Here is a 25,952-nt window from a genome sequence, read left to right as displayed (position 1 = left end):
AAGTGGTAGGGTGCTAGCCTTGAGCAAAAGGAATCCAGGGACAGTGCTCAGGCCCTGAGTCCAAGCCCCAGGACAGGCCAAAAAAAAAAAAAGAAGTGGGGAAGGAAGACCAGTTTCCCTCCACTTGAGGACCTTACGACTTAATTATAGCAGAAGAGACACATGGAACAAATAAAACTGCAACGAGAATAACGTTAGCTGTAAGCTCAAGCTCAGCTGATGAGGTCTGAAGGCAGTCAAGGATGGAAAGGACGGAAAGAACAGTTTGAAGTCAAATTTGGAAAACGTCTGGCTAGGTCCAGCTAGAGGAAGATGAGAGCTTTATGCTGATGTCAGTGAGTTCTAGTGGGGGCATATAGGGGGGGTTAATTTTTTTTTTTTTTAACTCAACAGAACAAAATGTTCTTCAATTCTGCTCACTGATTTCTGGGGCCTAAAGTACCATGTGGTACTCTTCTGGAGCAGAAGTACCCTTCTGTTTTATTTCATTTTATTTTATTAACATGTAATAATTATACATGTTTATGTGTTATTTCAACATGTGCATAACATGCATGCATGCACGAGAATCAGGATAAATAACATTTCCCTCTTCATTTATGTTTGTAGCCTTTGGGTTCCTGTACTTTTAAATCTTTTACAAAGTATATACAAGATTACTCATTCATTCTACCTAACTTGTCTCCACCCCATCCCCACCCTCTAGTAATCACGAGTCTACATTCTGATCAACTAGGGCATTCACTTCCACCTTAGACTCCCAGCCCTCTACAACAGAAATAGGACAAGTATTTCAAACTGATAGAGGAAATCATCACCAGTTGCTAGTAGCTCACACCTGTAATCCTAGCTACGCAACAGGCTGGGATCTGAGAATCACAATTTGGAGGCAGCCTGGGCAGACAAATTGTTGAGAGTCTTGTTTACAGTTAACCAGCAGAAAACTGTAAATGGTGGCATGGCTCGGGTACTAAGGGTGCCAGCTATGAGCAAAGCAACTGAATGAGACAATGAGTGCTTGAGTTCAAGCCCCTATAACTGCTCTGATCCAGACACCATTCTGGGCAACTGGTGCACTTCTTTTTTGTTTTTGAGACAGGGTCTGGCTGTGTAACCCAGGATGGCCCTGAACTCACAATACTCTTTCCTCAGTCTCCCAAGTGTTGGGATTACAAGCATACAGTACTAGGCCTGGCTTTCCATCATCTTTTAGTTATTCAAGTATTGGCATCTTCATTTTTGACAACTGAAATTCAAAAAGGCTATTTACTCAGTTACCCAGTTAGTAACTCTCAAAGGTATGGTTGAGCCCAAGGTCATCTGACACTTTTTTCTTCTTTGTCTTCTTCTTAGTAATAGTAGTATTGGTGGAGGTGTAGGACTTGAATTCAGGGTCTCATGCTTGCTAGGCTGGTATTCTATCACGTGAACTATGCCCTCAGCCTTGGCAAATATCTCTGCTCAGGCTGGATCAATCTCCAGATTTTAGGTTCCTGAGTAGGTAGATTAAATGCATGAGCCACCAGCCCAACTCTCTTTCCTTTTTATCCCAGGGCCTCCAGCAATGGGGCAAGCAATCTCTTGAGCCCCCAACTCAGCCCCTATCTGACTTTAAATCCTGCAATCTTTCCACTTTATCATGTCACCTTTCCCAATGAATCGAGACTTAAAGACCCATAGCATTAAAAAAGACTGTAGTTGAGAAGTCAAATCCAGGAACCTGAGAGCCATGGCCCTTCTGTCCCTTCTCTGATTTTCCTGTAGAACTTGTTAAAGGACAAGCCAGTCCTCTCGTGCCATGGATGCCCTTAGCCTGTGTCTCTGAAGCCAGTGCCTGCCTAACGCTCACGAACGGTTTCTTCCCCCTCTCTCCCATCTGTAACTGACTGATGTCTCCTCCTTTAGGTTCCTATTTGCCTTCCAGCTACTCTTTCTCCCCATATGGCAGCAAGGTCTCAGGTGGTGAAGATGTGGACAAGGCTCGAGCCAGCCCCAGCGTCGGTTGTAAATCCAGCTCCGAGTCCAAAGCCCTGGACATCTTGCAGCAGCACGCCAGCCACTACAAGAGCAAGTCCCCGACGGTAAGGCCCTGCAGCAGCTGGCTGTCCCCCAACCACCAAGGAGGCCGAACCCCAGGGTCTGACTCCAGTGCACTTGGCTGACAGGGCACCTCTTCTGTTTTGGGGTATCTTGCATTGTTAGGGAATCCTCATGCGTGTGTCTCACTACAGTGCTTTTGTATGTCTCCTTTCTTCTGCAGATAAGTGATAAAACGTCTCAGGAGCGAGATCGGGGAGGCTGTGGGGTGGTTGGGGGTAGTGGCAGCTGCAGCAGCCTTGGAGGATCAGGAGGGGGTGATCGGAATGTGGACCGGCCCCGCACCTCCCCCTCCCAGCGCCTCATGTCCACGCATCACCACCACCACCACTTGGGGTACTCACTGCTCCCAGCACAATACAACCTACCGTATGCAGCAGGTGGGTCTCGTCCCGGGCTCCTGGTTTTCTGTTTCCATGGCAGTACCTATAGCAAGGTCCTGTCCCACTAGAGCCTTTTATTGGGTTCAGAGGTGTGATTCAGCTGGTAGAGCGCCAGCCAGTGAGTGAAAGTGTCAGGCACAGTTTCACCTCCAGTCTTGGCCAAAAAAATAGAAATTTTTCTTTGCCCAAGTTTCTAATCCATCCAGAGTCCTAGCCTCCTGTGTCATCCTTAAAGCACACGCCAGCCATTTCCCTCCCTGGTAGTTGGGAACCCTCACGCTCCTCCAGAATTTTAGCTTTGAGTGAGGAACAGGTGATCCTTCCACCAAGGAGAAACAAGCAGCTGCAAAACAGACCTGTAAGCCAGGTGCTCACACCTGAGATCCTAGCTACTCAAGGGCTTGAGACCTGAGGATCATGGTTTCAAAGCCAGCCTGGGCAGATAAATCTAAGAGACTCTTATCTCCACTGACCGCCAAAAAGAGAGACATGGAGGTATGACTCAAGTGGAAGCCTTAAAAAAAGCTAAGAGAGGGCTGGGAATATGGCCTAGTGGCAAGAGTGCTTGCCATGAAGCTCTCGGTTCGATTCCCCAGCACCACATATATGGAAAACGGCCAGAAGGGGCGCTGTGGCTCAGGTGACAGAGTGCTAGCCTTGAGCGGGAAGAAGCCTGGGACAGTGCTCAGGCCCTAAGTCCAAGCCCAGGACTGGCCAAAACAAAAAACAAAAAAAAAAACTAAGGGACATTGCCCAGACCCTGAGTTCAAGCCCTAGTACTGGCAAGGAGGGAAGAAAAGAGGAATGAGGGAGGGAGGGAGGGAGGGAGGGAGGGAGGGAGGAAGGAAGGAAGGAAGGAAGGAAGGAAGGAAGGAAGGAAGGAAGGAAGGAAGGAAGGAAGGAAGGAAGGAAGGAAGGAAGGAAGGAAGGGAGGAAGGGAGGGAGGGAGGGACAAGAAGAGAGTTGTACTGTCTAGCCTCAGCTGCTCTAACCAAGTAGCAGATTTTCTTTTTCTGTCAGCACCTCAAATTCAGTGGAGCTAAGAATTAAAGGGGGGACCTCCTCCCCATACCTGGTGTGAAGGGAATGTTTGCTGAGTGCCTCACTCCCCATCTTCCTGTTCTCCTAGGGCTTTCTTCTACAGCCATTGTTGCCAGCCAGCAAGGCTCAACTCCCTCCCTCTACCCACCTCCCAGGAGGTGAGAATGGTGAGTAACTTTTGTTCATTTTGTGGCCAGATGAACAGGACTAGCGTCTACCTGGATCCTAGAGTAGGTGTGGAGCCCAGTGAGGGATCTGAGTGCGGGGACTGGAAAGGGTGAACCGCACACCAGTCCTCTCATAGGAAGGTCTCCTGAGGCCGTGTGCCTCTGAGGGTGACCGGCGCTGACCTCTCCCGCCCCCCCCCAGCTCATTGCCTTCTAGCGCCACCTTGTGGTTGTTAAACTGCCAGGCTGAGGACCTGGTTACCTGACCCGTGTTTCCCTTACAGACAACCAAGTGCCCGGATTAAAGTCAGCATCACAGGCCAGCCTGGCTCACCCAAGGAGGTGCTGGAGGTGCCATTCAGACATCAGTTAAATGGTGTTGATCATCCTGTTTGCCGATTCTACCATGACTGAAGGCAGACCCTTGGCTATCTTGCCTCTACCAGCCCCCCTGGACTCCCTGGTACTTGGCAAAAAATATTTATTCTCTCAGCCACAATCATGACTGTTGTGGCCTCTGTGGAGATGAAGGTTTGGGGAGCAACTAGGGGAATATGGCCTCATCCCAGAGAAGTCACTGCTCTGTTCTCCAAGCCCCCGGTCTGCTGTCAGGGCACCAGCACCCCGCCCCAGCTCCAGGGGGAGCCCCTCCCCCCTCCCCCAAGCACTGGGTAAAGCCTGAAGACAGCACAGCGGCCATATCCCTCTGTCATTAATTAGCACCATCACCAGATTCTGCATCGCCCCAGTGGCTCGGGCCCTGGGAACTGGCAGCGTGTTGGAGGAATTAGAATCTCAGGAAAGAAATTGGGGGCCATTTTCTCTCATTGTGAAGACAAGGTCTTCAGCCATGGAGACTTCGCCCTCTAACATGAGCACATTGAGCTCAGCACCTAGTCTGGAAAGGAAGACCAAGGCATTTGCCCCACCACGGCCTTGCACTTCCTTTCGGGCCCAGGTCCGGGGTTCCAGCCCCAGCACAGGGCTCCCCAGGGGTGCTGCAAGTAAGCTGGAGCGGAGACACAAACGGAGTGTGTAAAACTGAACCTGCTTCCCCACAAGTCCTGCTGCTTCTGTCCTCCCGACTCCTTGCCCTCCCCCTCCCTCCTGACCCCTCGGTGCCTTCCTAGGGGCGCCCCCACACCGGCCTCACCTCTTCCTTCCCAGTGCTTGGCTCAAGACTCAGGCAGAAAAGAATTCCCCGGAGCCTGCCAGGTCGCCGTAAGTCCTGGCTACGGGCAGGCTCCGGAGCCCCTGGCGTGCTCGGAGGCCTCCAGGCATTCAGCCATCCGAGCAGCTTCCTCATTTAGGGCCAGAAATGTCCACGGCCCAGTTCTTCTGTCTGGAAGTACGTGCTTTTATGTACTTCAGCTCACAGCCTCCACATGTGCCAATTGTGTGTTTTTGTCACACACGTGATTGTTTTAGGGGCCGTTGGTCATGGGAGGTTGTTGTTCCCCAGACCCTTGGGTAACACATCGAGCATTACGTATCGTTGGATCCTAGAGCGGACTCGGTGGACCTACGCTTTCGAGACAGAAAGCCTTTCTGCCCCTCTGGGTCCGAGGTAGATGGCTGTGTTCACGGGGACAGTGATGATTTGGTGGCTTTCTTGAAGTCACTTCCTCCTGAAGGAAAAAGCTTTAGCTCTTTACTTTCGTGTGTCATCCCTTTGTTTTTCCCTCCCATCTTTCCTTGACTCTCTGGATTGCAAAAGAGAAAGATGGACAAACACTAGCCTAGGCTCAGAAAGGTGTTTGTGATCAGAGTGCCAAAAGTGAGCGTTCAAGAGCAGGAAGAGTGGCTCTTCTTTTGGCAAACGGGGAGGTGGGGAGCCATAAGCACAGTGCCCAGTAGAGGGGGGTCTCCAGGCGCCGCTGGGGCCCTCCACACTCATCAGCTTAGGATCGCGTGTCCAAGAGGAGCCCTTACAGCCCGCAGCCCTTTCTTCCTTTAGTGTCCACGTTCTTGTTTTTGTTCATTGGGCTCAGAGCCCCCCGCCCCCCAATCCCCTTCTTTTCAGCCCGGTGGCAGGCAGGGCAGCGAGCAGCCTCCTTCCCCGTCATCATTCTTTCTGCCTCTTGTCAGCCAGCAGATGAAATGGCCATTGGGCAGTGGTTTGGGCAGTTGACTTTCCGGTCACCCGTGGAAGCAGCTGGTGTGAACACATTCACCCCACGTAACCCAAGGGTGACTGCCTCTCCGCCCAGTTCCGCCCTCCGCGCCCCTCCAGTGGAGCCGAGTGCCCATCTCCATTGCTGTGTTTTTGAAACGCCGTTGCGTGTTGTGTCTGCGGCGCTGGCCCGCAGCGTGCTCTGTACATAGTGTATAGAAACTGTTGGAGTACTTTCTGTCATTGGGAAGGCACGGCCCACGTTCCTGCCATTTCCACTTCATTCTGTAAGAGAGGAGGAACTTCCATATTTGCAGGACAGCCTCGAGTTCTGCAGAAGGGAATAGCTGTTTCTTTTCTTTTTTTTTTTTTAACTTTAAAAAAGCATTTGGCTCACTGATCTTTATATCTAAGTCTCCCTTCAAGAGTAGGAGCTGCCCAGAGCAGGTAGCAACGATGGCAGAATGGTGCTGCCTTAGGCCCCTCCGCCCGGTCCCTAATCCCTCCCTGAAATAGTAATGAAGCAGCAGGAGCTGTGGAGATCCCCAAGTGCCGAGTGAAGTTTGCTGTCCCCCTCCAGCCTCTCACACAGGAGAAACACAATTCCAGAGCTGTCCTGTAGCCCCCGTAACCTAGTTAGACTAAGGGATCCCCATTCCCCATTCCACTTGACAAGCAAAGGCTGGAAAAGGTTGCTGCTAAGGGCTTAGGCGCCAAACCTAACCTCTCCCTGAGCCATGGCCCGGACCCTCACAGCAATTTCTGGGGCCTCCATGGGGGAGAAGCGACAGGAAATGAGGGCCGCATCCCCACAAAGAGCTACTCTTTAGGATTCGCCTCTGCTTCTTCCTCATGTACAGCATGCCCGCCCCTTCCCCCTGCCTTATCCATGTGTGGGCATGTGTGTGAAGTCTCTTCTCCCATATTCTCCACACATCTCAAGGTCAAAGCATCCCGTGTGGAAGGGTAAAGAGGGCACCATAGAGAAGGGAATGGATTTCTTGGACCTCCTCTCCAGCTAGGGGTGGGAGGACTTAAAAGAGATTGGGACTTATGCAGGACTAGAGACGTGTACACAGGCTTTAAGGCCCTCATACGTCACTTACTACCCATATATCCCCTTCTCACCATCCTAGTGTCTACTCTGATGCCCCCATGATTCAACTGGGCAGCTAGTTGGCCCCCTAACCTTGGGCCTTTGTCGTTTATTACCAGGGCATCCCAGGAAGCTCCCCAGTGATTCCCCCGCCAGGGCGGCCCCCGGCCCTGCTCCCCGCCCCTCCTGCCCCAGCCCACCCGCTTGCCTTGGTGCTCAGCCCTCCCGCTGGGAGCAGGTTGGGGCAAGCTGGAGGCCCGGGCTGGAGGGGCAGTGTTGCTGTTCATAGCTTTTGTTCCATTGGCGTTGCTCTGTTGGATTTAATTTCAGTCTTCCTGATTCTTCCCTTCTGTAAAGTGTACATTACCAAGTTCCTTGTTTTTTTATATATATATATAAATATATATATAAATATATATACAAACTGTACTCTTTTTGCCTTTGTACACTCAGGCAAGAAGAGAAAATAAATCTTTTTAAGAGACAATCACAAATCTGTGAGGGCTGCTGGTTATTTCTCCTGGAGTGTGCTGCTGAGCTGTCTCCTCCCTCCCGTCCTTCCTGTTCTCCCTCGATTCCCAGTCTTCCTGGTCCGGCGCCAAATGCATCCTCAGCTTCACCTTTCCCAGCTTAATGGCAGTGTCCAGGCAACCTGCCCACAGCTGTCTTCTGGCTTGGCCACTGGGCTTAGTTCAGAAGCTTCATCCTGTGCCTGGGCCTCCCCCCTCTCTGCCCTCAGATCCCATTCACCAGCGTGGCTTTGGAGGCTGGGGTGCTCTGGGACCGTCTCCCAAAGGCCCTGGCTGTGAATGCCACTTGTGAAACTATGCAGCCAGAAGCGTTGACTTAGAACTGCCTGGGAGTTAGGATGTGTTATTTAGGAACAAGTGGGAAACTACTCACCCCGAGATTCCAGATTCCCTCCACTACCCCCTAGAGACCAGAGGACCACTCCTGCCTGGGGACCCTCCCTCAGAACAAGGGCTATAGGCTTATGAGTCAAGAGCATTCGGTCAGCCTCAGAGGAGCTCAGCCAAACCCTTGTCCCTCCTTTTTCCCCTTCTCCACCTTCTCCCATCTTTTCCCTTTGTCTCTACTTCTTTTTCTTAATTGGCTTTGGAATTGAGGTATATTTTTAAATTATTTGCTGTATTTATTAAATAAAGTTTTTAATGTCCCTGTTCTTAAATTTAGACTTAGTTTGCCTTTCACGGATCTCCCCAATACCGCCACTCCTAGATTCTAGTCCTTTTTTAACTGAAGTGCAGCCTTTGGGTGTCTTCTTTCCCCTGCCCCCGGTCAGAAGTCTTCAATAACCAGGTTTTTTGGTGAAAGGAAAATCTTAGGTACCTGCGTTTTCTAATTCAGCCCTTTAACTCTGGCTGTGTTGAACAGGACCCGCCAACAGATGGCAGCAGAAATCTCCAGTGTTCCCATCCAGTTTGCCAGCTTTGGAGGGAAGTAAAGGACTAAACTGAACTTTTTTTTTTTTTTTTAAATTCCTGTGTACTGTAGATTCATTGGGTTTTACATCTTAAGCCTGACCTGCCTACCACTCTTGAGCTGCCTCTAGCTAAATCATCCGCTCAGTGTAGGACAGCTTCGGGCCATCTGATTCAAGTATAAGTCCTAGACTTTCTCTAACACTGTGGGAGTGGAAGTGTTGAGCTACTTTGAATGTTTGTCAGGTAGAGCCCAGGCTCCATGGAAATGAGCTACAGTCCCACAGAAACTGAAGGGTCAACAGTCAACAATTGTAAAATCTCCAGGAGGCAGTAAAAGCAAAGGGGAGGGCTGGGGATATAGCCTAGTGGCAAGAGTGCCTGCCTCGGATACACGAGGCCCTAGGTTCGATTCCCCAGCACCACATATACAGAAAACGGCCAGAAGCGGCGCTGTGGCTCAAGTGGCGGAGTGCTAGCCTTGAGCCGGGAAGAAGCCAGGGACAGTGCTCAGGCCCTGAGTCCAAGGCCCAGGACTGGCAAAAAAAAAAAAAAAAAAAAAAAAAGCAAAGGGGAAATTTTTAAGAGAAATGGGAAAAAACAAGGGGATTCTGGCTCCCTATAGTGCCGCTGAGATGATTCTTTTTAGGCCAGTGATGCCGAGGGACCAGAAGCTGAGCTGCAAAAGGAGGGAACTAGAATAGGAGAGGTGTGTGCTACTTCCTTCAAAGATCTCAAAAATGACATGGCAGGTGACTCGGTGCAAAAGCCCGAACCCAGTCTTGTTAGAAGAAGCTGGTGAACATACATCGTCTCTAGGGGACTCCCAGGAACCCCACGCCTCACAGTAGAACGTGGCCCCAGAGACCCTGACCAGTTTCTGTCCTGCAAAAGACAGCCTCTTCCTCAAAAACATGTACCGCAGCCATATGAAGTTAGGCTCTGGGAGGGACAGGAAGTTGGTCCTGGTATAAGAATAAAGAATAGACCAACCACAACTTTAAATCAGTTTATTGACACAATAACATAACACACTTGCCTCCCTGACACCCCACTCCCTTCACCCAATCTAGATCTCTTCCCCCTTTCTTCTCCCCTTACAACAAGCTGTTCAGTGAAAACACAAAAGGCCAGGCCACTTCCACCCCAAAACCTACCTCTAAGGCTCTGCAAAGCAGGGGCCCAGGCGTCGCTCAGACCTGTTGGGAGAGGCAGCCAGAGGCATCCAGTCTCTAAGAACAGATTCCCTCTCGGCTTCTGGCTTCTTCCTCCTTACTCATCGTAACTTGAGGAAGGAAATCTCAGGGCCTCGGCCTCTGGAGCAAAAACCCTTAGTGGTCATCCGAGAAATGGAACCTGGCTTTCCATAAGGCTCAGGCACCCAAAAAAAACCCAAAAAGGCCCTAGTAGTGGAAGTGAACTTCAGTGCCCCTATTTCAAATGCACTGGTAACAAACAGATTAAGCCAGCTTAACCAAATGCTAGAATAACACTAAGCTGTAAAGAAGGAAGGGGTCAGACCCGCGTACACCAGGCCAGACACAAATGCACATAGAGAAGCCCAGGTGGGGTGTCAAAAAACCCAGGGACACTGCCCAGGAGCCCTGGGGGTGACTGGAAGCAAAGGAAGAAAATATGAAGTCTTACAAATCCAAAATGAAAGTCCAACAATAGGGAAACCTGGGCCTGCCGGTGCCGCCCATGAGGCCTCTGGGCCCGAGGTGCAGACAGCCCCTCCCCCTCTCGGCAGTGTCCTCCCCTAGGCTAGATAGAGCACGTCACACAGCGCAATTTAAAAAGCTTCTAATGCCAGTTCATAAACATCTTCATTTACTATTGGTGATTACATGTGAATAATATGTTTATACTGTTCTTTATGGAAAACAATGTCAACGAGTCAACTCCAAGAACACAACAGGCAACCCTCAGCCCGAGCCCCTCTGCGTCCTTGCCTAGACAGCGAGAACCCCTCTCCTCTGTCCCATGGCTGCCTAACTCCCCCTCACCCCCCGCGGCAGCTCTTGGGCAAAGCATCCTCTATGACCATCAGTCCTCATCGGACAAGTTCTGGTCCAGGGAGTAAACCATGAACATCACATCAGGCCGAGAGGGGACGCAGGGGTGGCCTGGGCGCACAATCTCAAAGCCCAAGAAGCTGAAGGTCTTCAGGAGTGGAGCTGCAGGAGATAAGAGCAGAAACGCGAGAGCGGACTCAGAGTACGGAAAAATGGAAACAGATGGAATCAGCACTAAGGCCCCCACCACCGTGATTTCCCCGAAGGTGCTGCGCCCCCCATCTTCTTCCCCACGCCTGTAGTTCTCACAGTTTTCACTCCTAACCTCTGTCTTCCCGGCCCTTCCTGAAACAGACGAAGACGTAGTTCACTTTCATCTTCTCTTCAGCAAACTCTAGCAGTGCTAACAATCTGCAAAAAAGAAAAAAGAAAATGACTCACACATTACTCCCAAGACCTCCTTTCTCATCTCCCCCACCCCCCTAAAAAAGGCTGTTCTGAGCCAGTACAATACACACTCTCTAGGGATAAGGAACTCAGGACCCCAAAAGCCCTGAGTTCAGAAAAAAAGTAAATCACCATCCCTGAGAAAAATGTTATCGAGTTATCTCCTCCTACAATAAGAGTTCTTCCTCTGAAAGTAAAGCGGCTCACAAGAAATTGGGACTGAGAATGAATCTTGAATCTTGTTACCCAGGGGGTCCCGACGCTGCCTTAAAGGGTTTTCTCAACAGGCTGGGCCACTCAGAGAACTGTCCTCAAGATTGCTTAAATAACAGAAAGGCTACCCAGAGCCCAGGCCAGTGAAATGCTACTGCTGTGTGGGAGCCTGGTGGCCTTCTGCACCAAACCCCAGTACAATGGCAGAGGGGACTGGATGCTGGCTGGGAATCTTGAACCAAGGGACAATTAACTGGTAGGCATTTGGTTAATGTGATAACTGTCTGCTTTAATTATAACCTAAAGGAGGCCTGTTTTAACTGGCTAAATATAACCTGTTACAGAATGGGATCTGCTTGGCAAGTTTAGAGCTAGAAGAGAAGATGCAAATTCTCCTACGGTCTGTGACCCTGATACACACCTGCCCTCCCGTGTATGCCAGGAGACCTTCCTCGCTCGCCCCTCTGCCTACTCCAGCACGCCAGCCTTACCCTTCTTTGCTCCCATCAGCTAATAATCCATCCGGGATTTCTACGAACAGGCTCTGGCTAGACAGGACGGCATCCCAGGAAGAGACCTTCACCTCAGTGACCTCGTACTGGAAGTGGACGATGTGAGGTTTGCCATCGTTCACAGGGAGGTCCTGGGTCACAGTGAGCTTGTCGTCCTGGGAGGAGAGGACAGGACATCACCGCTGCTGGCCACACTGCAGGCCCCTAGCCCATGTGCATCCCTTGGCAAGCCAAGGCTTTTGCTTTTGCTTGGCAACACTGGAATTTAGGCAGGCACTCTACCACTTGAACCATACACCCCAGCCTCTTGGGCCAATCTCAGGGTAGCATAGATCAAGGGGAAGTGATACTGGGGTTTGAACTCAGGGCTTCACACTTTGCTGGGCTAGTGCTCCACCACCTAAGCCACACCTCCAATCCTGCTTTTCTGGGTTATTTTTGAGATCCAGGATGGCCTCAAATCTCCATCCTGCTCTCAGCCTGCCAAGTAGCTAGCTTTACCGATGGAAACCACTGGTACCCCACAAATGAGCCAGAATTATGGGAAGGAAAACATTTACAAAGTCTCCACTGGGTGCCAAGTACTGTCCAAGGTAGAGTCCCAGGCATTACTTCATTTACCATGCAAGCACCTGAGATGGGCATTAATATCTCCACTGGAATTTGAAGTAACAGACATAAGGCTCCCAAAGTAATGAATAGTAGTGTTAAAATCCAAACCCCACGCCCCGCCCCTTGACTAAAAGCCAAAACTATTTCCAACACCATGTTCTTTCCCTTCTATGAAGGAAACATGAAAAACAAATGAGACTGTAGTGATGGATGCACACTAATGCTTGGGAGGCCAAGACAGGAGGATCTCCAGAGTTCAAGGCCAGCCTGGGCTGCTTAGCTGGATCCTGTCTCCACAAAAAAAAAAAAAAAAAAAAAAAGGCTATTTATGAGGATTTGGCTGGGGCCCCCATCAACCACAGCCAGCTTCCAGGGAGAATATGGAGTCCTTATTATCTCCCTGAGGCCCAGTCGCACTAGGACTCGCTGCCTGCTAACCTAGGCTGAACCAGTGGATTAAAAGGCAGCAATTGGTGCTAAGAATCTGGAAAGGCTACGTGGCAGCCTCAGTGGCGTCTGCCCAGCTCCCTACTGTTCACTAGCAAAAGTGACTACTGCCTGGACCCCGTAGCTTACACCGGTAATCCTGGCTTCTTGGGAGGCCAAAAGCAGAAGGACCAAGGTGCAAAAAAAAACCATGGTGGAGAATCTATCAAAAATAACCACGGGCTGGGGATATAGCCTAGTGGCAAGAGTGCCTGCCTCGGATACACGAGGCCCTAGGTTCGATTCCCCAGCACCACATATACAGAAAACGGCCAGAAGCGGCGCTGTGGCTCAAGTGGCAGAGTGCTAGCCTTGAGCGGGAAGAAGCCAGGGACAGTGCTCAGGCCCTGAGTCCAAGGCCCAGGACTGGCTAAAAAAACAAAAACAAACAAAAAAAAAAAATAACCAGCAAAAACAGGGTCAGAGGTGTGGCTCAAGCAGTACAGAGCACCAGCCTAGTAAGTATGAGACCTTAAGTGAGGCCCTAAGTTCAAACCCCAATACCAACAGTCCAGCTGGCATCCCGGCAGGTTCTGTCCCCGCCTCCCGCCCGGGGCCCTACTTACCTTATATATTAGAGCTGAGAGAGAAGGATCCCTGCCGCCCCCTCGCCCACCGGGGATCTTCGACAGTGGGTGAGGGGCATCAGGAGCACCACAGAGGCCCCGGAACAATGTGCCTGCAGCACTGGAGCTGGGGACAGTTACTCAAAGGCAAAATACTACTGCAAGAGACAGAGAAGGGAACGCAGTCAACACAAGACCTGCATCCTGCCCCAACCCTGCTCTGCCTCCACTTGCCCTCCGTAAGCCCAAAGGCCACACCCTGCCACTCAAGTCCCTGTCTCCTTGAGCTTCTTGGAAAACTTCCACTCTCCTGAATGAACCCAGCATTCTGAAAAGTCAAAAGGGCCGACTATGCCAGGCACCGGTGGCTCCCGATGTCATCCCAGCTACTCAGGAGGCTGACATCTGAGGATGGCAGTTCAAAGGCAGCCCGGGCAGGAAAGTCTGTGAGACTCATCTCCAACTAGCCACCAGAAAACCAGACGTGGCACTGTGGTTCAAAGTGGTAGAGCGCCAGCCTTGAGCCGAAGAGCTCAGGAACAGTGCCCAGGCCCTGAGTTCAAGCCCCATGACCAACAACCAAAAAGAGGGCTGGCTATGTCTAGCCAGAAATGTGCCTATACAACCAAATGGGCAGAGAACACAAAGACTGACGTTTGAGGCTAGCCTAGGCAGGAAAATTTGTTGGACTCTTATCTCTGTATTAACCACGTGTGATGGACTGAAGGCATAGATAGCTCAAGTGACAGAATGCAGTACTACAAAAGACAAAAAAACCAAACAGGATTTGGAGCCCAGAGCAGAGTATGGGTTTGTACTGCCCCTGCCCTCCTTTGCTGATCCCCTTCATGAGCTGCGCTGCGCGTGGTGAAGGCGCAGGGTAACTCGGCGGGGCGGGGAGAAGCCACACACACTGGAACCTGATTAGGACTGGCTGGATTATGGGAACAGAAGCGCCCACGGCCGTTTCTTGTCACCTCGTGGTATTATGCCCTTGCTGGCCATGGCATGACTTGCAGGCGGCCCCCACAGGTCTCTAGATGAACTCCAAGCTTTCTTTGACTCTGATTTAGTGGCTGCCTAGGGTGACCCCCAGACCAAGGACCAGTGAAGACGCAGGGAAAGAACTGGGTGTACACATACACCCTGACCTAGCACAGGACAACACAACAGCCTTGGGGTACCCAGAGTGATACGGGTGCTGAAACCACACGTAACACCATGTCACTTGCTTGAACCAGTCAAGCAAGAAATATTGTGACCATAGCAATCAGCAAGCGCTGCGAGTGGAAGGTTTCTCACCCCTGAAGTGGTGTGAGGGGACTGATCTTCCCATTGTCTTTTGCTTGACCACACATGTCACACCAACCTTGGGCAACAAGTGCAACACAACTGAGCGCACACTTGCTGGCTGTAGAGGCGCCTTAGCACCGCACACACAAGCCTGTGACCAGCATGTGGCTGAGACATCAAGTCCACGCGTGAGCCCGCTGTCCACAAGCGATTTCACAAGCAGGAGCTTAAGAGCATACGTGGCTCTTTCTTGGGGGAAATGGAGCTCTTAGGGAACTGTGCACAGGCTTGAACCTCCAATGGAATGCCTGCACCCCTGGATCACCCAGTAATGTAATCCTAGCTACTCAGGAGGCTGAGCTGAGGATCGTGGTTCAACACCAGCCTAGGCAGGAAAGTCTGTGAGACTCCAGTGAACCACCAGAAAACTGAAAGTGGTGCTGGGGCTCAAAGTGAAGTGCTAGTGCACTAGCCTTGAGCAAAAGAGGTCAGGGACAGCACCCAGGCCCTGAGTTCACTTCCTTTCTGAAAGGAAGAGAAGGGGGATGAGTGGTTAAAGAAAATAAAGGGTACAAAATTGCCCAGCAACAGCTTTTTCTTCTAATACTGACTTTAGTGTTCAAATGGTGTGACAGCAAATTATATCAACCACCACATTAGGAACACTGACGAAGAATTTAAGCATAAGAGAAGGTGGCTTCTAGACACAAGTCTGTCACAAGCTCCAAACCAAGTGAGGCTTCATGTTCAATTCAGTCTTACTTCTAACTGGCTCAGCTCAGCTCTTTCCAATCCTTCCTTACATGCGGGTCACTCTACTGGGGGCAGGTACAGCTCAAATCCCCACCGAAAAGATTGACCTAAGCAGCTCAGTCCGGAGGCTGAAAAGATCAGGCTGATTAGGGAGGGTTAAATGTATCAAACCAAGCCAAAGCATCCAGCTGGACTGGTCCTGCTTAGAGAAGAAAAAATAGACCAAGCTGGAAATAGGGTACAGGTATCCAGCAGCCAAGGCAATTCAGGGGAGACTCAAGCCACACATTAGTACCTTACGTTTCACTTCCTCAGTTGTTAAAGAAAAAGCCATTGTTAATTAACATCCCTTGGGATACATTGGAGGGCTCTGGACCTATCTCACTGCAGCCCTTGTAGGCTCAAAGGCAGAGCACCTGCCTACCATGCATAAGGCCCTGGGTTTGATATCCCGTATAGCAAAAATAAGAACATAAAATACCTGTAAAACTACTGTGTGGCATGTCCTTAGCAGGTCCACTGGCTACCAATAAGCAGGGTATATGGCAGATATATTCCTGATAAAGTTTGATGCTAATCAAATTTTCATAAATCCTATTTTAAAATCACTAGGGTAGGGCTGGGAAAAAGGTCTAGTGGTAGAGTGCTTGCCTCATATACAGGAAGCCTTGGGTTCAATTCCTCAGCACCATATACGGAAAAAGCCAGAAGTGGCACTGTGGCTCAAGTGGCAGAGTGCTAGCCTTGAGCAAAAAGAAGCCAGGGACAGTGCTCAGGCCCTGAGCTCAAGCGCCAGGACTGGCAATAAATAAATTTTTTAAGAAATCACTGGGGTACTATTGAAGCTTAAATATCTTGATATCTTCAAGGATGACTTCCAAACTCTTTGTACAACTACTTAAAGATAACAATAAAGCTGAGTGCCACTGGTTCATGCTTGTAATTCTAGCTACTCAGGAGGCTGAGATCTGAGGATCAGGTTCAAAGCCAGCCTAAGCAGGAAAGTCAGTGAGACTCTTATCTCTAATTAACCACTAAAAAGCTCCATGTACAACAGTGCCTCAAGTGGTAAATCAGTAGCCTTGAGCAAAAATGTGAGGGACAGCCCCCAGGCTCTGAATTCAAACCTCCCCAAAAGATAACAATGAAATATCACTTCTAAGGAGGGGGATGTCGCTCAGGGATAGAGTGTCTGCCTAGCATGCTTAAGGCCCTAGCTTCTACCCTAGTACCACAAAAAAAAAAAAAAAAGAAACCCACTTCTAGTTAATCAGTTTCCATTTCTACATTTACTTTGCTCAAAGCATAGTAGAACTCAACCTACTGCTTGAGTTCAAATTCTCGTTCACTTGGATCTTGTTTCACTTCAGCCAGTCTCTTCCTATCTCTTCAACCCCTTCACGATGGCCTCAGTATTTACCTACCTTTCAATTCCCAAAGAAAAGATCCAAAAACCAGGTCTGGGCACTGGTGGTTCACAGCTGGAATCCTAACTACTCAGGAGGCTGAGATCTAAGAACCACAGTTGGAAGCCAGCCTGGGTAGCAAAGTCCATGAGACTCTTATTTCCAACTGACCAACCAAAAGCTAGAAGTGGAGCTGTGGCTCAAATGATGGAGCACAAGCCTTCAGCAAAAAAGCTAAGGGCAAGTGTTCTAGTCCTGAGTTCAAGCCCCAGTAACAGCACCAAAAAGGAAAAATTACCCGAAAGTCACATTCCTAGTATTTTACATTCATTTCCTTTAAAAACAAAAAAACATGTCCCTGGCCCTGCCTCACAGAATACCCACCCAGAGGGCTCTCATAACCCTCACAGGCTGCTTTTACTGAGACTAGGAATATCTCTGGTGACTAATCCTTACGTAAACTCAACTAATCTAAGCCTACCATCACACTGAGCAAAGAAGAAATAGGAAGAAAGGTGGGAGGCGATGGCCACCCCCAGTCTAGGATGACCAGAGGCTCGTTACAGCTGTCAATTCCCTATTCATCTGAAAAACAGATGCCAGGCATAAATCATTTCACTTAGGGCCATTATGCATTCCAAAGGAGTCTTACTTGCTAAGCATGATTATAAGATAATGACGTCACCTCTCTGAATCACAGGCTGAAGGCAAAATTGGGTTTGGGTTGATTCCCCACAAGAAACACATGTGTGACAAGAAGCAAGAATAGGTGGACTGTCGGTGCTGGAGGTTTGCTAATGGCATTGCTGATAGCAGGTACACCTAGAGAATCACGCTTTCCAATGAAACCTCATGTGGGCAGTAAGCTGCTCAAAAGCCTGGCCTTCAAGGACAGAGTTACATCACTGTTTATATAATAGCAAATACCTAGGAAATTTAAGGCTTATCTCACAGAAAGCATGTTGCACTGCTGTGGCCCCTGTAGCTGCTGCTGCTACTAGCCAAAGCTATCTTACTGGCTTCAAGTAACGGAATCCTTGCTCAGCCGCTCAGCCATTTCTAGTCCACGGCTTTCAATTAATGTTCCCAATCATGACGCTTAACTTGAATCAACAATGCACACTGCTTCAAAAACAGACCAACTACTCACTTTATTTTCCAGAAATGCACATTTGTAACATTCCTCTACTCAGTTCCTCAGTCCCCTTTCTCCATATATCCGAGCAGCTCTGAGGCTAAATTTGGATTTCTTGGCAGAATGAGGACTTTCTATTATTAGTCCACACTGCTTTCTGAAAAATCCCCCTCCAATTTGGGGGGATTCCTGGGAGTCTCTCTGTCTCTGTCTGTCGGCATACCTTGAAGGTACACCTTAGAAGCTGTGCTCTCTCCACTCTGCACTCAACAGGCAGATATAGAGTAACTAGCCAGAAAACCATTCAGTGATGAGCCTCAGGTACTCCGGTGTGCTCTTGTGTTCTGTCCCTCTCCCCTGAATCACGCCTGCGTAATCAGATGCTTCTCCCCAAAGCCCATACTGCTAAGGAGCCAGAGCTAACCATTCTCCACACACGGTACTGGCAAGCCCTGGACACACACTGTCTCCCCACGCCTGCCACTCCAGGCAGAGAAAAGCTACAAGTGTGATTTCCTCGTCTATTTAAACCTCACATCCAGGGCTTGAGATGTGGCTGGATCAGTAGAGAGCCAGTCTAGCAAGGGCAAGGCCCTGAGGAATTCAAACCCCCATACAACCACCAAAAAACAACAAAAGCCTCCAAAAAACATAATAAAGTGGTTTGTACTTGTGTCTTCTTCCTCCCCACCCCAATCCGGAATCTTGGCATTATGGAGTTACACACCAATCAGAACAGTACTGGGAAGGAAGAAATCTGTTTTGAAAACATACTGCCCAACTATTTCTTCCAGGAAACCAAGCCTCCACCTTCGCAGTTTTTCTCTGGAGCTGGGGAAGCTGGGTGGCCCATCCCCCACCCGGGGGGGGAGCCAAACTCCCAGCCAGCTTCCCTCTCCGCCACGCAAAACACCAAGACATCCGGCTCTTATCAAAATCCCTAGCTAGGGCTCCACTGGGGTTCCTTTCAGAAAGTCAAGAGGCAGGCCAGCAGAGGCTGGGAAACAGGATTGTCACAGCTCAAAGAAACCAGACACCCCGCACACCCCACCCCACCCCCAGGCCAAAGTGGAGGAGCTGGATCCTCCGCCCAGCTCCTGCCCCTGGGCCGGCGCGGCAGGCTCCTCCCACCACCTGCCTCACATGCGGCCAAGCCCCTCAGACTACCAAGGAGCCAGCCTGTTTTGCCACTTAGGAAACTGAAAGAAATTTTCCAGGTTAAGCTAATCTAACCCACCCACCCACCCCCATTCCCATGTAGGCAGACTGCCAAGGGAAGCACGACTGGAAGGCAAATGAAGCCAATTCTCAGCGAGGACCTTAAGTGTTGGTCCCAAGTTCTCAGTTCTCTGGGCCAGTCTGCAAAGGACTTAGCATCCCTCGACCACAAGAGTCCAAAGCACTCCAGAGGAGACAGGAGACTGCGGAGCCACCTCAGCTGCCAACCCCTCCACCATCTCCTTCCCCCTCTCATTCCTGTCACGGGTGTGTGTGTGTATGTGAGCGTGTGTGTGTGCACACACAGCCTCACCACCATTGACATCTTTTGCATCCACCTCTGCCACCACTGAGCTCCACAGAGACCGCGTTAGAAAAGATGGAATAAAAGAGGGCAATACAAAGAGGGATAGAAAAGGAACATAGAAAAGCAGAATGGTACTATACATAAAGAGGGTTTGGGAGACAGGAATAGATCACACAGGACCATAACAAAGCAGGACATGGAGAGTGAATTTTCTTTATGTAGGGTGAAATGGGGGTGGGTAAAACTGGTAATATGGCTAAGAGGAGGTAGTAGAATTTAAGAGATTCTTGCTAGTATTCTAGGTACTTCAAGAGTACCGAACAGAAAAAGACTTAGAAATCTCGGCAGCCCCTGTCAGTAAAAGAGGGCTAAAAGAAGCCTTCTTGGGAACAGGGGCAAAGTGTTTCAACCTTGGTTTCACATTAGCTGGAGGAGCTTTAAAATATATATGCTGGGCTAGGAATGGGGCTTAGTGGTAGAGTGCTTGTTGCCTTGCATGCATGCAGCCCTCAAGGTTCAATTCCTCAGCAATACATTAACAGAAATAGCCAGAAGTGGCACTGTGGCTCAAGTTGTAGAGTGCTAGTCTTGAACAAAAAGCAGTTCAGGGACAGCCCTCAGGCCCTGAGTTAAAGTCCCAGGACTGGCAAAAAGAAAGAAAGGGGGGGGGGAGAGAAAGAGAGAGAAAAAAATTATATATATATATATATATATATATATATATACATACACACACACACACACACACACACACACACACACACATATGCTGATGACCAGGTCCCATCCTAGGCCTAAAAGAACAATCCATGAGGGAGGGCCAGGGGACTAACTTTACATACAAGCAGCCAGGGCTAAGAAACACTGAGAATAATAGGGCACTTGTAGCACATACTATGATCCTAGCTAGTCAAGAGGCTGAGATTTGAGGACCCAGGTTGAAAAGCCATCCTGGGCAGACAAATCCTTGAGACTCTTATTTCCAACCAACCAGCAAAAAGCTGGAACTGAAGGCAAGCTCAAATGGTAAGAGCACCAACTGATAGCAGAAAAAGCTAAGCAAGAATGAGAGGCCCCAAGTTCAACCCCTATTACTGGCACGAGAGAGAGACAGAGAGAGAGAGAGAGAGAGAGACCACACACGAGCAGGGCACTAGGCTCAAACCTGTAATTCTAGCTACTCAGGAGGCTGAGATCTGAGAATCGTGGTTCAAAGCCAGTCTGGGCAGAAAAATCAGTGAAATTCTTTAACCACCGGAAGCTCAATTGTGAGGCTCAAAGTGGTAGTGGTAAAGTACTATCCTGGAGTGAAAAAGCTCAGGGACAATGTCCACACCCAGAGTTCAAGCCCCACAACCAACAAAGGAAAAGGAAATACTGAGAGCACCACTGGCTCAAGCCTGTAATGCTAGCTACTGAGGCTAAGACCTGGAGATTGAGGTTCAAAGTCAGCTGGGAAAGAAAAGTGCTCAAGATTCCATCTCCAATTAAGCAGCAAAAAAGTTGAGCTGGAGGTGTGGATCAAGTGGTAGAGTGCTAAGCCAAGCAAGTCCTAAGTTCCAACTCCAGTACTGCCATGGGGTGGGGTGTGTTGGGGAGAACCCTGAAAATCCAGTTGGAATACTGAAGGGTGCTGCTAAACACTAAACAAAGGAGAAAGTTAGAGACCATTTAATGAGAAGGGAGTTCAGGAAAAGGGAACCCAAATTTTGACAAAAAACATGAGTTGCTTAGCCCTATGTCAAGAAAAGCATTAAGGAAGCCCTTATTTGGGGCTGGAATGTAGCTTAGTGGTAGAGTACTTGCCTAGCATGCAAGAAGTCCTGGGTTCGATTCCTCAGTACCACTTAAACAGAAAAAGTTGGAGGTGGTGTTGTGGCTCAAGTGGTAGAGTGCTAGCCTTGAGCAAAAGAAGCCAGGGACAGTGCTCAGGCCCTGAGTTCAAGCCCCAGGACTGGCAAAAAAAAAGCTAGGCATGATGGTGCATCCCAATAATCCCATCATTCATGAAGCTGAGGCTGGGGCAGGAGGACCTCAAGTCAAGTTCAAGGCCAGCCAGGAACTACACAGTAAGACTGTCTCAAAAACAAGGGGCGTGGGGGGCTGGGAATGTGGCCTAGTGGTAGAGTGCTTGTCTCGCACATGTGAAGCCTCAGCACCACATATATAGAAGAGGCCAGAAGTGGCGCTGTGGCTCAAGTGGTAGAGTGCTAGCCTTGAGCAAAAAGAAGCCAGGGACAGTGCTCAGGCCCTGAGTTCAAGCCCCAGGACTGGCAAAAAAAAATAAAATAATAAGAGCATGATTAATTTGTAAAAGGCAGTACATCTGATTTAGGGGTAACCTTGGTGCAGTTTTTAAGGAGAATTTATAGGGAACAGATCTTGCTTGCAAAATGAGGTGTTACTGTGGGTAGAGGTCGTAAGGTAGAACTTGAGGACAAAGGTCTGGTGTGTGAAATTAATGTGCTTCTAGGGACAAAAAAAAAAAAGGGAAATGGGTCAGAATTGAAAATGGAAGCCACTCCAATACATAAGGAGCAACTGGAGTTAACTGAGAACGAAAGCCACACACAGGTAAGTGACTGATGCCTGTAATCAGGACTGAGTTTTGAAGCTAGCACAGGCAGAAAAGACTTGGAAAATCCATGAGACTCATTTCCAATTAGCCCCCCCCCAAAAAAGTCAGAAATGGAACTATGGCTCAAGTGGGAGAGCACTAGCTTTGAGCAAAGAAACAACTAAGGGGCAGTGCTCAGGCTCTTGAGTTCAAGCTCCACTACTGCACACGTGCTTGTGGGTGCACACACACACACACACACACACACACATACATTGTGAGAATAAGAAAATCAGAGAGCTGACATGGGTGCATTTGAGGGAGATGGATGAGAAGGGTGCTTGGAAAGAGGAGAGAAAGAAAAAAAACATTGAGCAATGAATTCTGCCAGGTTTGGGCAGGAAGGATACAGGATGAAAGTTTAGAAATTCACTGTGCTGCTCTGGAAAGAAGCACAGCTATCTCTGGGATGAGGGAAACTTGCAAAGGCCCAGCCATACAGGGAACAGGGCAGAATGTGGAGGCACCGGAAGTGCAAGGAATGGAGGCTGCCCTGAAAGGTCTCCACTGGAAGTAGGCAGGGCTGAGTTTCTCAGATTTAATAAACCACCTTAAAGATGGGGTTCGATTAAAATGAGAGGGGTGAGAAAGAGGAAAGATGAGCTCTAGAGGGGGAGGGGGATGTTTAAAAGGTGTTGAGAATAGTAGGAAGACCACCACTAGAGGAACAGGATGAAAGACAGGAGTCCAGAGTGTTTAAGTAAATAAAAAGACACGAAGACAGGGGACAAGGAAAATGGGGCCTACAGGGGAGAAGTGTATGGAAGGAGGAAGGAAGAGAAAAGACAAAGCTGGGGTGAGGAACGGAAGGCAGACTGGGCATCCTTGTAAAGGCCTGCGGGGGGGGGGGGGTGTAGGAGAGATGACTGGGGGTACAGGGCCCAAGTGGAGAAGTGAAGGCCAGGGCTTGACTCTGAGGGGCGAGGGGGGATGGATGCGAGGAGCCGGGCTGGGGTGCCGTTTTCCTCGGGGAGCGATTCCAAGCTATGAAGTGACTTCTGGGCGGCCTAAGAAAGACCTGGGGGAGACGGGAGGCCAACCAGGCAGATCGGTTTGAAGAAACAACCCCAGTCTGGGGAAATGAGGCACAGGTCCTTGGGGCTTTAAAAAAAAAAGAGAGAGAGAGAGAAAAGAAAAGAAAAAGAAAAAGAAAAAAGAAAAGGTGGGGGGTAGGGATGGGCCTGACTGGAAGGCAGAGTCTGGGTATGGGGGAGCCTGGACGGGGCGGGGGAGGGGGGAAATGGTGGCTTCAGAGCTGGAGGAGGCCCAGAGGAGGGGGCTGGGCCGGGCTGGAGGGAAGGGGCTGAAGGAGGGCAGGAGGCCCCGGGCCGGGGGCTGGCGCTCGGACCGTGGCGGCCCCGGGTGGGGAAGGGCCTCGGCGGGGGCGGCCGGGGCCGTGGGGCGCGGGGAGCGGCGGCCCGGTGGGGGAGGGGGCCTCCGGAGCCGAGGGGAGGATGGGGGCGGGGAGCCTGGGCCGGGCCGTTACCTGTCCTGGGTGTTTATCATCCTCGGCGGCTCAGCTCAGGGTGGGAGGAGGCGGCGCAGGGGGGTGGGCAGGTGGATGAGTGGGTGGGTGTGGGGTCGCGCGCGTGGGCCGACCTCTGCGGGCTAAGTCCCTGTCAGGCCACGGGCCGAGAACCCTCCTCCTCCTGCCTCAGCGAGCGCCTGCCTCCAACTGACCCTCCCCGGCCGCCGCCGACGCTGCAACTGCCCCGCCCCCCCGAGGGCTTCATCTGCATAGCCACACCCCAGCGCCGCGCGGTGCCCTGGGAAACTGGGGCCCACAACAAAGGGCAAAGCACCGCCCCGCCTTTGCGCAGGCGCACCGGGGACCAGTTTGCGGGGGGAGCGGGATGAAGGCAAATGGGCGTGGTCTGGACAGCGCTACCCACAAGATGCCACTGAATGTCGGAGGATAGTCGGATCAACTCAACCCGCAGGTCTTGGGGGAATATATTTTATTTTTTATTTATTTATTTATTTTACTTTTTTGGGGGGGAGATATATTTCATTAAATGAAACGAAACCATTCATCTGCAACTAGTACACATAAAGGCCATTTCCGGTCTGATGTAGGCCCACAGATGATCTCAATACACCGTTCCCAATCCCAATACAGATCAATACCTCAGCTGTCAGCTCTGCATCTTGAAGACACATTTCAGGTAAATGGGCAAAGCTAAGTCACTGGCCAATCACAGGGTCACCTGAAGCCACCTCTTTGTAGGTCGTGACCACAGGCATCACCGTTAAACCCATTCACTGTTGACTCAGGCCTACAATCAATGCAGGCTGCTTGGCTGGATCATGTAACATTACACCGCCACTTCCATTCACTGACCTACCACTGTCCATTCACTGATCCTTACCATCGATTTGTGCCAAAAGACCTATCTCTGGTGTACAAGGCCCTCAAATCACACTGTAATCACAATGACAGGCACTTCTAAACAATCACTGACGGCCTCAGCTCTCTCTGTTCCCCATCCATCCACACTGCAATCCAGACACCTCGTCACATCCACTCATTTGTCCCACAACACTCACTGAGTAGCTACTTACTATGTGCTTCAGGGTAGGGTTAGAGTCCAGGAACACTCAGTGATCAGCTAGGCAAGGTTCCTGCCTTGGATGTCACAATCTGACCGGGGGAGAGGCACAAAGAGGCCATCACAATACAAGGTGAAGTGCTTAACGTGGAGGCTGGGGGAAGGCTAGCTTCACAGACAGAGCAGCACTACAAACTAGAAGTCATTAAGGCTCCAGACAGCCTCCAATCCCAAGTGTCCCCCAAATAGAGTGGGCCCCCTAGTGTCTCATGCTCATGTGCAAGTTGAAAGCTAGCCCAGGCAGAAAAGTCTGTGAGACTCCACCACTGAAATAGCCTTCAAAAACAAAGCAGGGCTGGGGAACTGAGAGCCAGTGGCTCACGCCTGTGAGCCCAGCTACTCAGGAGGCCCAGTTCTGAGGATCACAGTTCAAAGCCAGTCCAGCAGGCAGCAAAGTCCTGGAGACTCTTATCTCTATCTAGCTAACCTGCAAAAAGTTGGCGCTGTGGCTCAAGTGGTAGAGTGCTGACCCTGAGCAAAAGAGCTCAGGGACAGCACCCGCCTCTGAGATCTAGCCCCAGGACGAATGGGGGGGGGGGGAAGAAACAGCCTGAGGCACTAAGTTCAAGCCGCTACCAACACAGACATGGGGTGGAGCTCATGTTTCTCAGGCTCACCTGTCTGAAGTGATGATTTTACCTCAGCTTCCTAAGTAACTGGAACTACAGGTGACCACTAACACACCCAACTGAATCTATTTTCTTTTCTTTTTTTTTTTTTTTTTTGCCAGTACCCTACCACTTGAGCCACAGCGCCACTTCTGGCCTTTTCTGTGTATGTGGTATCAAACCCAGGGCTTCATGCATGCCAGGCAAGCGCTCAGCCACTAAGCCACATTCCCTGCCTCTCAGTTTTCTTTCCTTTTTAAAAAAATTTAGCTCAGGTTTGCCTCAAACTCTATCCTCCCACCTCAGCCTTTCAAGTGCTGGAGTTACAGGCATGGGCTGCCACACCCTGCTCTTGAATGAGTATTTTTTTGAAAATGAGGTAATTGAAAATATTAGAACTGGGCGTAAGGTGCGGGGGGGGGGGGGGGGGGGAGGTGAGTCCTGCTGGGTCAGGTTCCGGTCCCAGGCAGAACACTATTTTAGACCAACAGGAAAAATCAAAGTTGTGGTTCCCACCGTTTCTAAGCCCCAGGGAGTTGGAAATGCCTGGCCGTCACCTTGTGTCCCTCTGAGAATGGCCCACATGCCAAGGCAATGGCTCCATCCAAAACAGACAATGAGACCTCGGGTGGGTGGCCACGGGTAGAGGGTTGGAGAAGCTATCCTGAGTGGTGGGGAGCAGGGCAGCCAGGGGTCAGGGCCCTGGCCTGTGGAGGGCCAGTCCTGGACCCTGGGCTCTGGGCACCACGCCTGCTCTCTGATCTGCCACATTGTTCAGCTACTTCCTCCTGTGGAGGGAGTGGGGAGGGCGGCCAG

At 50.3% G+C, this 25,952-nt stretch overlaps 2 protein-coding genes across 4 annotated transcripts in view; one reads left to right on the top strand and one right to left on the bottom strand.

Annotated features, from left to right (window-relative positions):
- Window positions 1-5,927, top strand: part of Znf609 (zinc finger protein 609) — a 131,835-nt gene extending 125,908 nt beyond the window's left edge. The window contains exons 6-9 of one of the 3 annotated variants that reach the window (XM_048332836.1): window positions 1,906-2,081; window positions 2,261-2,477; window positions 3,610-3,688; window positions 3,973-5,927. In XM_048332836.1, coding sequence (XP_048188793.1) covers window positions 1,906-2,081; window positions 2,261-2,477; window positions 3,610-3,683 — 467 coding nt within the window. In that variant the 3' untranslated portion in view covers window positions 3,684-3,688; window positions 3,973-5,927. Of the gene's footprint in view, window positions 1-1,905; window positions 2,082-2,260; window positions 2,555-2,597; window positions 2,948-3,609; window positions 3,689-3,972 lie in introns of those variants that run through there. The other 2 variants (XM_048332833.1, XM_048332834.1) reach the window with 2 other exon arrangements.
- A 3,408-nt stretch (window positions 5,928-9,335) lies between these two features.
- On the bottom strand, window positions 9,336-24,163 carry Oaz2 (ornithine decarboxylase antizyme 2). The gene is given in 7 exon segments (XM_048333127.1): window positions 9,336-10,516; window positions 10,680-10,765; window positions 11,506-11,681; window positions 13,191-13,271; window positions 13,273-13,348; window positions 23,600-23,693; window positions 24,127-24,163. Coding segments are annotated over 7 exon segments (681 nt in total). The 3' UTR covers window positions 9,336-10,385.
- Window positions 24,164-25,952: the final 1,789 nt, after the last annotated feature.

This window comes from Perognathus longimembris, chromosome 23, assembly GCF_023159225.1.
Source record: "Perognathus longimembris pacificus isolate PPM17 chromosome 23, ASM2315922v1, whole genome shotgun sequence".
NCBI classification, from domain to species: Eukaryota; Metazoa; Chordata; class Mammalia; order Rodentia; family Heteromyidae; genus Perognathus; species Perognathus longimembris.
This window is presented reverse-complemented; position numbering and strand designations above follow the sequence as displayed.